Raw genomic sequence first — 12,679 nt, 5'->3', positions numbered from 1 at the left:
GTCCTTTTTCTACTCCCTTTTGTAAAAATTCTAGGACGGCCACTGAACTCTGTATTAAAGGAGTTTTCTGTGCACCATTTGCCAAAGCACTTCCATACCTTTTCATAAATTTTGCGTGTCTCTAACTTTCTGCTTTTCAGTAGAGTCGCAATTAAGTGGTTTGAGAAACCCTTTGCTTTCAGCAGTTGCTCCTCAGAAACCACGCGGCCAAGTTCCACTTTTCCACTTGGGGGCAGTATACTGGGCCTTGGGAGAGTAGATCCTCCTGGACTGGCAACAACCAGGGGGGTTCTATAGCTAGCTCTTTCAGTAAAGAGAACCATGGTCTCTTGGGCCAGTGAGGTGCTATGAGAATCAGGTTGGTTTTCTCTGCACGCAGTTTCCGTAATACTTGTGGAATTAATACGGGTGGAGGAAAGGCATAACATGTCCTGAAAGTCCACCTTTGTGCTAAAGCATCCACTCCTATTGCTCCGTCCTCTCTGTTTAGTGAGAAGAAGGTCTTGACCTTTTTGTTCTTCTTGGATGCGAATAAATCCACTTGAGGTGTTCCCCATTTTAGTGTGATCTGCCTGAACACCTCCTGATTTAGTTCCCAGTCGCTTTCCTTCAGCTGAATTCTGCTGAGGAAATCCGCTACTGTGTTTAAATCCCCTTTTAGGTGGATTGCTGATAGCGAGAGAATATTCCTTTCTCCCCATGTCAGGATTTCTTTCGCTAATGCCCACAGGGTTCCGCTCCTTGTTCCACCCTGCTTGTTTACATAGGCAATAACTGACGCGTTGTCGGATCTTATTTGAACATGATGTCCCTTCAGTTGTCCCTGGAAGAATTGAAGTGCAAGCCCCACTGCCTTCAACTCTTTCCAATTGGAGGATCTCCTCCTCTCTTCCCCTTTCCAAATCCCTTGGGTTACTTGGGAGCCTAGATGTGCTCCCCATCCTATCCCACTTGCGTCCGTGGTAAGGATTTGGGAAATGGGAAGAGTCCACAGCCGACCTATGGTCAAGTTTTCCACCGTCCTCCACCACCAAAGGGTTCTTTTTACCTGTGTCGGTATTCGAACCTGGGTGTCCAAGGACTCCTGCCTGTGGTCCCAAACCTCTAGAAGGAACACTTGCAGTGGTCGGAAATGTAAGGCTGCCCATTGAACAGCTGGGATTGCCGATGTTAGCAGCCCCAGTGTTGACATGATCTGTCTGATGGTACATGGTGAGTTCACCTGAATTGCCTTTGTTTCTTTTTGGATCTTTTCTATCTTCTCTTTGGGTAGAAAAATCCTTTACTGTACAGAGTCTATCACGTACCCCAAGTATGTTATCTGTTGTGTGGGCTTTAGATTTGATTTTTCCACATTTATTAACCACCCTAGATCTTTCAAAAAGATCTGTGTGGTCTCGAGGTTCTTTTGCAACCTCTCTGGGGTTTCTGCGAACAGCAGCAGATCGTCCAGATATGCAATGATGGAAATGCCTTGGACTCGCAAGGGTGCCAGGGCTTCCGCCAGAATCTTGGTGAAGACTCTGGGTGAGGAAGAGAGGCCGAAGGGTAAGGCCTGGAATTGTAAATGTAAGGTTCTGTTTCCCGTCTCTATCGCCAATCTCAGGAACTGTTGGTGGTCCCTGTGTATTGGAACGTGTAAGTAGGCGTCCTTTAGATCTAAGGAGACCAGGAAACAGTTTGGAGGTAGTAGGGCTTTCACTGAGTAAATTGAGTCCATTCTGAACCTCTTGTAGGTTATGGATAGGTTGAGGGGTTTTAGGTTTAAGATTGGTCTGACCTTCCCCGTGGGTTTTAGTACTCCAAGAATGTGGGAGTAGAACCCAAGTCCCCTTTCTTTTTTGGGGACCTCCACTACTACCTCTTGTTTCTTGAGATCCTCCAGGGCTCTCATTAACCCTTCGGCCTTTCTTCTGTCCTTCGGAAGTTTTGTTAAATAAAACTTTTTTGGGGGGTGTTCTGGAGAATTCTAGATGATAACCTTCCTTTATGATCCTCAATATGAATCGATTGGAAGTCACCTTTTCCCACTGAGGGAGGAAGTCCCCCAGTCTTCCTCCCACTGTGAGCAATCTGTCATTTCTTATCATAGGCTTGTTCAGGAGCACGAAAAATAGCTCCTGCTTTGCCTTTCCCTCTCTGGGCCCAGGGTCTTTTCTGATTGTCTACCTTGGGTGTGAAGCGGGGGCCCTTAGGTACCCAATTAAATTTGTTCTGTCTCTTTTTGGTCTGCTGTGGCTGACTCCAGGGTGCTTTGCGTTTCAGCGGAAACGCTTTTTTCTTGTCCGCTGTACGGTCCAGCACTTTTTCTAATCCCGGCCCAAAGAGCAGGTCCCCTGTGAATGGGATGCCGCATAATTTGGTTTTAGACGCGCAGTCCCCCTGCCACGTCTTTAACCATAAGGCCCTCCTGGTTGAGTTAGCTAATGCAGACGATCTAGCTGCCATCCGTACCAGTTCAGCTGAGGCGTCTGCAATATAAGCTATGCCTCTCAAAAATGTGGGAAATGAGGCTAGGATTTGGTCTTTTGCCGTCTCCTCCTCAATGTGCTCCTGAATCTGGTTCAGCCAAAATTCCATGTTCCTGGCTACCACGGTGACTGCCATTGCTGGTTTTAAACTACCCAGCGTGGAGTCCCAGGACTTTTTTAGTAATGAATCCATTTTCTTATCCATTGGTTGGGATAGAATGCCCATGTCCTCAAAAGCTAGGTCTGTGTGCCTTGAAACTTGAGAAAAGGCAGCATCCAGCTTTGGCGTTTTATTCCAAATTGAGGATGGGTCATCCGAAAATGGAAATCGTCTTTTCAAAGCTTTGGAAAAGAATGGTTTCCTTTCTGGTTCCTGCCATTCTTTTTTAATTGCTTCGATCAAGACATCATGGACTGGGAAATTTTTACTTTCCTGGTCGCCTAAACCCTCATACATTTGGTCATGCAATGATAATGTTTTTTTTTCTGTTTGAATACCCAGAGTGGCATAAATAGCTTCCAATAGGTGGTCTACATCCTCCAAGGAGAGCTTGTAGCGGGAGGGCTTCCTGGAATCACCTTCCCGAGCCTCCTCCTCTGATTCCTGTGAACCGGACACTGCGCTGTCAGGTTCCTCTTCTAGCTCCTCACTAGGAACTCTTGAAGGGCCTGCACTAGTGGAAGGTCTTACTTCCGGGACTGATGTTGCCTGTACAGGAGGAGCTGACTGAAGCTGCGGGATCTGGAAGTTTTCAAAAAATGTTTTGAATGACCCAAAGGTATTAGAAAGTTCTTTAACTGATGATGCCAAATCACTTTGTTCCGCAGTGTGCTCCTGTACTAACTTATCAATACAGTCGCTACAAATAGCCTTTTTCCATGACTCCCTAAGTGTGACTTTACAGGATGGACATCTTTTCTTTGTACTGTGGGTATTCTTGTCTTTGTCAGTTTTCTGAAAGACACAAGCGAAAAATATATACCCCATGATTAGTACCGTAGCCTTCCCCCTGCTCACGGCAGGTGCGCAGTGTCTTCATATGGGCTTACCACACTAGGGGCCCTATGAATCACCCTCTGACACTGAGGGGTTAACCCACCTCCCCCTCCCTATTACCCTGGGGGGTGTAGAGGGATGGTAGGCTATTTTTTTAGGAGAGGGGAAATCCACCCTAGGTTCCCCTTACCTTGCTGTGGCTGGAGCTGGTCTCTGCTGGAGCAACATCTTTCCCCTCTGCTTCCGACATGTCTGTGTCACCAGCGCCGCGTGTGCTGTCTCTACAGCGTCTATGCAGCTCCCTCCAGCCATTGCCTGGCTCCGTTTTTGAGTTTCGCGTCCGGAACCGGAAGCCGCGAACCCGGAAGTACCCGCCCCCGTGCCTGAATGACGTCACCCGCCATCGGCTCCGAGCGGTCCTAGTACACAGCGTGGCTTGCGCGTCTGGAATCCCCATTCCTCCGGCAGCCACACACGCTGGTCTAGGACGCTGGCTGTACCTCCTCACACCGCACTCGGTGCATACAAAAACCGGAGCCCCCCCGACTTACACCTGCGCTCAGGGATGTGAGGGTGGCTGTCTTTCAGGTTAGTACCTGTCTCTTTTGTCCAGAGAGCCCCTGCTCCCTTTCAGGACCGTCTTGCCTGAGCCTCCCTTGGCTCTCCTGGCTTGTTCCTATGGTGTCTCCCCTCTGGAGGAAACACAAATAACTGAGGACCAGCAGGGGAGGAGGAAATTTATGGGCTGGCGCGGTGTTTCCAACAGAGGGGAGGAGCCAAGGTCTCTCAGGTGGCTGTCCTGAAAGACGATTAGGGGAAAACTAGTTGCTCAGCAGCTGGATCACCACTTACACTAGATCAGACAAAGATAGCCCATGGCGCTCAAAAGATTAAAGGACCCATTCACTAGGACTACAATATGCATGGGCCTGTTTCTACTGACTAGCAGCCTGCTCTTTTACCAATGCCTGCTGCACTACTAATTGTGCAGAAGAGACTGGCGTTCCACAGCCAAAATCAACATACAACCCATATACGGTGCATGGCACATCACATATTAGTGCACTAGAGATCTGCATCCTGGTGCCTAGGCTTTTGTCAGCCCATTTACTGTTGGCACCAGTCGTGAGCATAGCTTACCAGAGTCGCCAAACAATTGGCTGTGACGTACACCAATCGCCAGGAAACTCTTGTGTCCCGTCCCCCCCTTTTTTCTCTCACAAGCAAGGCCCATCCCTGTATTTTGAGCGCTGGTTGCACAGGTAGCAAGAAGCGGGGTTTAGGTTACCCCCCATCTCCCTCTACCTTTGCTTTTGGCTCGGCAGGCTGTGGCTCGGAACCCTGTCTGTGGCTGATCCCAGTCATCACTGGTAGTGGTCGCCTTCCCGGGCCTAGGATGTAGAGAATGTATCTTACAACATTTACACCAGGGCAAGGAGTGGCTAGTGTAGCTTGTGTTCGCTCCATTCAGCACTCCCCTCATCTCTGCTCACCTGACCCACCAAGCCCTCTCCTCCACCAGGATCCTCATTGTTGCCAGGATAAGGAGAGGCACCTGGGCAGCTTGCCTTCAGAGCTCCTCTCCACCCCAATCGGGTCAGGCAGCGGCAGTGTATCCCTGGAAGCAGCCCATGTCCCTGGGGGAGGAGACTGCAGTTCTAGTATTGATTTTGGACACTGGTGTTTATATCAGCATGAATGCAGAGCACAGCAGTGTTTCCCTATACTCTTCCTGGGCTCGGTCATGTGACCTCATACAACACATGGCCTAATGCAGGATAAACAGCTCCGTTTACCAGAGGCCTACCAGACACAGGATACCGCAGACTATACAATGTTACCGATATTACCAAGACCTAATATAACAAGTTACAATCTAACTTTACAAAGATTTTACAATGTCCTTTAGAATCATCAAATCTTTGCAATACAAGGACCTTAACTATCCAACGAATTTGATTCCAATCAGGCAGGGCCTTGCACTACATAGGATGTTGGTGGATCTTAAACTACACAATCTGATTGCACAATCTCCTTTAGCCCTCGCTCACACCAGGCCGATGTCAAATCAGAGCTCATTTCCGGCAACCGCGCTGTCCAAATCAGAGCAACGCCCGACTTATGGAGGTGCTACATTGATTCTCAAAAGTAGTTGCTGTACTACAGTGGAACCTCGGATTGCGAGTAATGCGGCTAACAAGCGTTACGCAATACGAGCACTGTACTTAAAAAAATCCTTACTCGGTTTCCGAGTGTTGTCTCGCAAAACAAGCAGGATTCGGGCCAAAGCGGTGTGCAGTATCGCGTTTGGCCCGAGATGGAGGGGGCGCCAGAGCCAATGCTTGGAAAGACACAGAAATACTCCTTTCCTGGCCGTTTCCAAGGCTCTCCGGATGTGCCCAGATATCTGACCTGCAGCTGGCTTAGCCTCTCAACACGCAGCTGAGCGCCTGAACCAGCTACTTCCCATCCACAGCCTGGCACTCCAGTGAGCGCTAGAGGGGCAGAGAGCCGATGACCGAGTTACCACTCTCTGCTCAGTGAAGACCAAGAATGAGCTCCGGCGTGTTCGCATAGAACACGTGCAGAACTCGCCAGGAAGTGAGCACGGCGCTGTGCTAATCACAGCCAGGGAGACATTTCCCGATGCTCAGCTGCAGGGATCGTGAAATGTCTCCCTGGCTGTTATTAGCGCAGCGCCGTGCTCACTTCCTGGCGGGCTCTGCACGTGTTCTATGCGAACACGCCAGAGCTCATCCTTAGTGAAGACTGAGAAGTAAGCGATCCGTGATCACTCAGTTCTCAGGCTTACAGCAGCATCAGACCAATGCTTCAGCCATATAGATATGTGTGGTGTTCCCCCCCCCCCCCCCCGTACTTCTCAGACCTTTACCCCAACTGTGAACTTATCCTCCCCTGACGATGGACTTTTTTTCTTTTAAAAGCACCTTTTTCTCCACTCTGCATGCCTAGGCAAGGCTTTGTTACCGGTGAGTGCACAGATGTGTCACAGGATGCCGATCCCAGTCGAGCCCTAAGGGACATGTGCTGGTACCCAGTATCCAGAAGCTGGAGACCTTCCCTGGTTTTGCGTGCGAGGTATTTCCATGACACGTGCGCTCTGCTAGGACCCAATGGCCAGGGAGAGCCGATGGGAACATCTGCACCATAATGGAGGCACCTGGATGGTGGTGGAGCCACTTCACAAGACAGGCTGAAGAACCACTTTAATGGTAGAGACTGGCCAAGCATGTAATAAAATGATCATACAATTACCAATGTAACATGGGGATCCATCTAATCGGGCAGGCCCTTATACTACATACTTGTTGATCTAAAGATTGTACAGATTGTAGCGCGCGTGTATGGTGGACAGATAGGAGATTGTACAATGTATGGTCAGTATGATGGAGATTGTATGGCGTGACTGTACTGTACGATGGAGAGTGTATGGCGTGACTGTACTGTACAATGGAGAATGTATGGCGTGACTGTAGTGTACAATGGAGAATGTATGGCGTGACTGTAGTGTACAATGGAGATTGTATGGCGTGACTGTAGTGTACAATGGAGATTGTATGGCGTGACTGTAGTGTACAATGGAGAGTGTACGGTGTGACTGTAGTGTACAATAGAGGGTGTACGGTGTGACTGTAGTGTGCGATGGAGAGTGTATGGTGTGACTGTACTGTATGATGGAGAGTGTATGGCGTGACTGTAGTGTACAATGCAGATTGTATGGCGTGACTGTAGTGTATGATGGAGAGTGTATGGTGTGACTGTAGTGTGCGATGGAGAGTGTATGATGGAGAGTGTATGGTGTGACTGTAGTGTGCGATGGAGATTGTATGGTGTGACTAGTGTGCGATGGAGATTGTATGGTGTGACTGTAGTGTATGATGGAGATTGTATGGTGTGACTGTAGTGTATGATGGAGAGTGTATGGTGTGACTGTAGTGTATGATGGAGATTGTATGGTGTGACTGTAGTGTATGATGGAGATTGTATGGTGTGACTGTAGTGTATGATGGAGATTGTATGGTGTGACTGTAGTGTATGATGGAGATTGTATGGTGTGACTGTAGTGTATGATGGAGTGTGTATGATGGAGAATGTATGGTGTGACTGTAGTGTATGATGGAGTGTGTATGGTGTGACTGTAGTGTATGATGGAGATTGTATGGTGTGACTAATGTACGATGGAGATTGTATGGTGTGACTGTAGTGTACGATGGACATTGTATGGTGTGACTGTAGAGTATGATGGACATTGTATGGTGTGACTGTAGTGTATGATGGAGATTGTATGGTGTGACTGTAGTGTATGATGGAGATTGTATGGTGTGACTGTAGTGTATGATGGAGATTGTATGGTGTGACTGTAGTGTATGATGGAGATTGTATGGTGTGACTGTAGTGTATGATGGAGAATGTATGGTGTGACTGTAGTGTATGATGGAGAATGTATGGTGTGACTGTAGTGTATGATGGAGAATGTATGGTGTGACTGTAGTGTATGATGGAGAATGTATGGTGTGACTGTAGTGTATGATGGAGAGTGTATGGTGTGACTGTAGTGTGCGATGGAGATTGTATGGTGTGACTGTAGTGTATGATGGAGATTGTATGGTGTGACTGTAGTGTATGATGGAGAATGTATGGTGTGACTGTAGTGTATGATGGAGAGTGTATGGTGTGACTGTAGTGTGCGATGGAGATTGTATGGTGTGACTGTAGTGTGCGATGGAGATTGTATGGTGTGACTGTAGTGTGCGATGGAGATTGTATGGTGTGACTGTAGTGTATGATGGAGATTGTATGGTGTGACTGTAGTGTATGATGGAGAGTGTATGATGGAGATTGTATGGTGTGACTGTAGTGTATGATGGAGAGTGTATGGTGTGACTGTAGTGTATGATGGAGAGTGTATGATGGAGATTGTATGGTGTGACTGTAGTGTATGATGGAGATTGTATGGTGTGACTGTAGTGTATGATGGAGATTGTATGGTGTGACTGTAGTGTATGATGGAGTGTGTATGGTGTGACTGTAGTGTATGATGGACATTGTATGGTGTGACTGTAGTGTGCGATGGAGATTGTATGGTGTGACTGTAGTGTATGATGGAGATTGTATGGTGTGACTGTAGTGTATGATGGAGAGTGTATGATGGAGATTGTATGGTGTGACTGTAGTGTATGATGGAGAGTGTATGGTGTGACTGTAGTGTATGATGGAGAGTGTATGATGGAGATTGTATGGTGTGACTGTAGTGTATGATGGAGATTGTATGGTGTGACTGTAGTGTATGATGGAGATTGTATGGTGTGACTGTAGTGTATGATGGAGTGTGTATGGTGTGACTGTAGTGTATGATGGACATTGTATGGTGTGACTAATGTACGATGGAGAGTGTATGATGTGACTGTAGTGTACGATGGACATTGTATGGTGTGACTGTAGAGTATGATGGAGATTGTATGGTGTGACTGTAGTGTATGATGGAGATTGTATGGTGTGACTGTAGTGTATGATGGACATTGTATGGTGTGACTGTAGAGTATGATGGAGATTGTATGGTGTGACTGTAGTGTATGATGGAGATTGTATGGTGCGACTGTAGTGTATGATGGAGTGTGTATGGTGTGACTGTAGTGTATGATGGACATTGTATGGTGTGACTAATGTACGATGGAGAGTGTATGATGTGACTGTAGTGTACGATGGACATTGTATGGTGTGACTGTAGAGTATGATGGAGATTGTATGGTGTGACTGTAGTGTATGATGGAGATTGTATGGTGTGACTGTAGTGTATGATGGACATTGTATGGTGTGACTGTAGAGTATGATGGAGATTGTATGGTGTGACTGTAGTGTATGATGGAGATTGTATGGTGCGACTGTAGTGTATGATGGAGAGTGTATGGTGTGACTGTAGTGTATGATGGAGATTGTATGGCGTGACTGTAGTGTATGATGGAGAGTGTATGGTGTGACTGTAGTGTATGGTGTGACTGTAGTATATGATGGAGAGTGTATGGTGTGACTGTAGTGTATGATGGGCTCAGCCTATACTGATGTGCTATAGTAGTACAAATACACACAGATTGCTGTGATGAGCCCACACTGGACACCCCCTGGTTATATCAGTGCCCCCCCCCCCCCCCCCCCCCCCCCCCAATGTTGGCTCCTGTACAGTGTCCCCGATCAGAATACACTGAGCAGGATCTGCCTGTTGTAGGCTGCTGCTCCCGTGGCACTGTCTCCCTGCCTAGGCCTGGCTGAGGATGGAGCTGAATGCTGGGACTTGTAGTGTCACCAGCTGGCAGGCCGCACTCCTTCTCCACTGAGCGCCCACTCACTACCAATGCCGGCGGACAAACAACACGGGCCCTCCGTGTCCCCCCCGCCCGCGCCTGGCACAGCTCGACCCACCACGTCAACGACTCCAACACTGCGGAAATGAGGGACCGGCCGGCCCCGCCCGCACTGCTGGCAGCCCTGCCCCGCCGCACCGGAGCCCTCAGACACAGCGCCAGCTCAGGCTGACCACGCCGAAGCCCACCGGGCAGCTCACATTCTCTTCTTACCGGTATCACCGATGATGATGTATTTGAAGAGATATGCGTACGCCATGTCCGGACTCCTGCCTGCTCGTCACTGCTTCTAGCGGACGCGCTGACGTAACCACGGGCTCGTGCACGGCCCTCCTCGGAAGCTAAAATACGCGCGCATGCGCAGCGCTTGTGACCTGGTTGTCTAACAGGTTGGCGTATGGCAGAAGCCAGGTAATGTAATGACCACGCCCCTCCGCTCAGCCAGACTCTAGTCTACCCAATGGAACATTGTGCCAACTGTAATTGTTGTGCTCTGATTTACTGTCACCACCACCCAGCTGTACTGACAGCTATAAGCATGCAATCACACCCCTGCAGCTGCTTTACAAGAGTTTCTGCACCCTAAAGTATTTTTATTTATTCTGCACCTTTTCCCACAACATGATGCACACTATATAAACCAGAAAAAAGTCCCTGGCCCGTACCATAAAATGCACAGATGTGAAAGTGACCCATAGGAATCCATGTTAAATGGACTGTAGTGTGTTTCTGCAAAACTGAAAATGCACAAAAAATGCACAGTTGTGAACCAGGCTTTATGGCCCGTACACACGATGCGAAAATCGGAGGCGACAGATCGTCCGACTTTTTTCGCTTAATAGTCGCAAGAAGTAATTGAATAGGTTACTAAAGTCACACGCATGACAGAAAAAAAAAATCGGAAGCGATGTCATGTGTTTTAGTGTATTTGTATTGTATTTTCGGACGACAACTGTACTGACTAATATGTGAATGAGCTTCTGCGCTACTAAATAAATGAATCAACCAAAATATGCAGTGTAAGTTAACCACTTGGGATCCGCGCTATGGACGAAAGACGTCCACAGCGCGGCTCTCAAGTGCCAAGTGGACGTCCTATTGTTGTCATTCCCCGTGCGCGCCGCGCAGCGGGGAAACAACATGCCCGGCGCATCGCTCGGGAGCCGATGCGTGTGCCTGGCGGCCGTGATGTCAGCCAGACACCCGCGATCGTCGGTGACACAGCAGGGACGTGGAGCTCTGTGTGTAAACACAGAGCTCCACGTCCTGTCAGGGAGAGAGGAGACCGATCTGTGTCCCTTTACATAGGGACACAGCATCGGTCACCTCCCCCAGTCAGTCCCCTCCCCCCCACACAGTAAGAACACACCCAGGGAATACATTTAACCCCTTCCTCACCCCCTAGTGTTAACCCCTTCACTGCCAGTCACATTTATACAGTAATTAGTACATTTTTATAGCACTGAACGCTGTATAAATGTGAATGGTCCCAAAATTGTGTCAAACGTGTCCGATATGTCCGCCGCAATATCGCAGGCCTGACAAAAAAATCGCAGATCGCCGCCATTACTAGTAAAAAAATTAAAAAATCATAAATCTATCCCCTATTTTGTAGGCGCTATAACTTTTGCGCAAACCAATCAATATACGCTTATTGCGATTTTTTTTAACAAAAATATGTAGAAGAATACGTATCACCCTAAACCGAGGGAAATTTTTATTTTTAAAAAAAAAAATTGGGATATTATTATAACAAAAAGTAAAAAATATTGAGTTTTTTAAAAAAAAAATCTGTTTTTTTATGTTTATAGCGCAACAAATAAAAATCGCAGAGGTGATCAAATACCACCAAAAGAAAGCTCTATTTGTGGGGAAAAAATGATAAAAATATAATTTGGGTACAGTGTTGTATGACCGCGCAATTGTCATTCAAAATGCGTCAGCACTGAAAGCTGAAAATTGGTCTGGGCACGATGGGGGTTTAAGTGCTCAGTAATGAAGTGGTTAATTGCAGCAACTACTACGCAGTGTATACACAACAATAATAAGTGAATAAGTAGTAAATTAGGTCATTGCGCAAAAAATGTTAATATAAAGACACATAATAACCAATGTGAGAAAACTGTGAAATGGCAGCCAACACTGCAAAAGGAAAAAAAGAAGATGTCCACTAATCCCGAAGAGGAATGAGAAACTCCACCAAAGACACCGGTCTGGTCTCCCAGAACTCTCACCTCAGCAAAGGGTTAAATCAGCAGTACAGCGCAAAATGCATCCCCCACACACTGGTTTCCTTGGTGTCTCACAGTCCAAGTAGCACCCGGTCCTTAATCACAGTACCTATATGCTCTCCATACCAGGGAACAAAAGTGGACAAACGGAGGCCTCCAATGGTGTAGTATAAAACTTATGGGACATTTATTAAAGTAAAAATGCGCTTACATGTAAAAATATCAATGAATGCATAAAATAATGAACAGTGGCGTCCTCTGCGCCGTCTCACGTCACTCCTGGTGTGCGTCTGCCCACTGCCAATCCCTACACGTTACGACACCGTCACGTGTCTTCATCTGTACTGACTAAACGAAAATCGTACGTCTAGTATCGTACGAGGAAAATTTTCGTGCATGTCCGATCACATGTATGATAGACAGAGGAGTCATCCAATGGCAGCCCAGGAGACGGGACTTCCTATTACAGATGCCACCAAGTAAACAGGAGATTCTCCTCTAGGTAATCTGATGACACTTGCCCCATCCCCCGTCCCCCTGAGGCAGCGCCGATAAATACAGCATACTGTATATCTTTTGTGGCCCTGGGGGCCACAAAAG

At 47.5% G+C, this 12,679-nt stretch overlaps 1 protein-coding gene across 1 annotated transcript in view; it reads right to left on the bottom strand.

Moving 5' to 3' along the window:
• Window positions 1–10,167, bottom strand: part of RAB2A (RAB2A, member RAS oncogene family) — a 124,996-nt gene extending 114,829 nt beyond the window's left edge. Inside the window, exon 1 of the mRNA XM_040354255.1 lies at window positions 10,062–10,167. Within this exon, the coding sequence (XP_040210189.1) occupies window positions 10,062–10,107 (46 nt within the window). The 5' untranslated portion in view covers window positions 10,108–10,167. The remainder of the gene's footprint in view (window positions 1–10,061) is intronic.
• Window positions 10,168–12,679: the final 2,512 nt, after the last annotated feature.

This window comes from Rana temporaria, chromosome 5 (genome assembly GCF_905171775.1).
Source record: "Rana temporaria chromosome 5, aRanTem1.1, whole genome shotgun sequence".
Lineage (NCBI taxonomy): Eukaryota > Metazoa > Chordata > Amphibia > Anura > Ranidae > Rana > Rana temporaria.
Note: the sequence above shows the minus strand (reverse complement) of the source record. Positions and strands in the feature narration are given on the sequence as shown.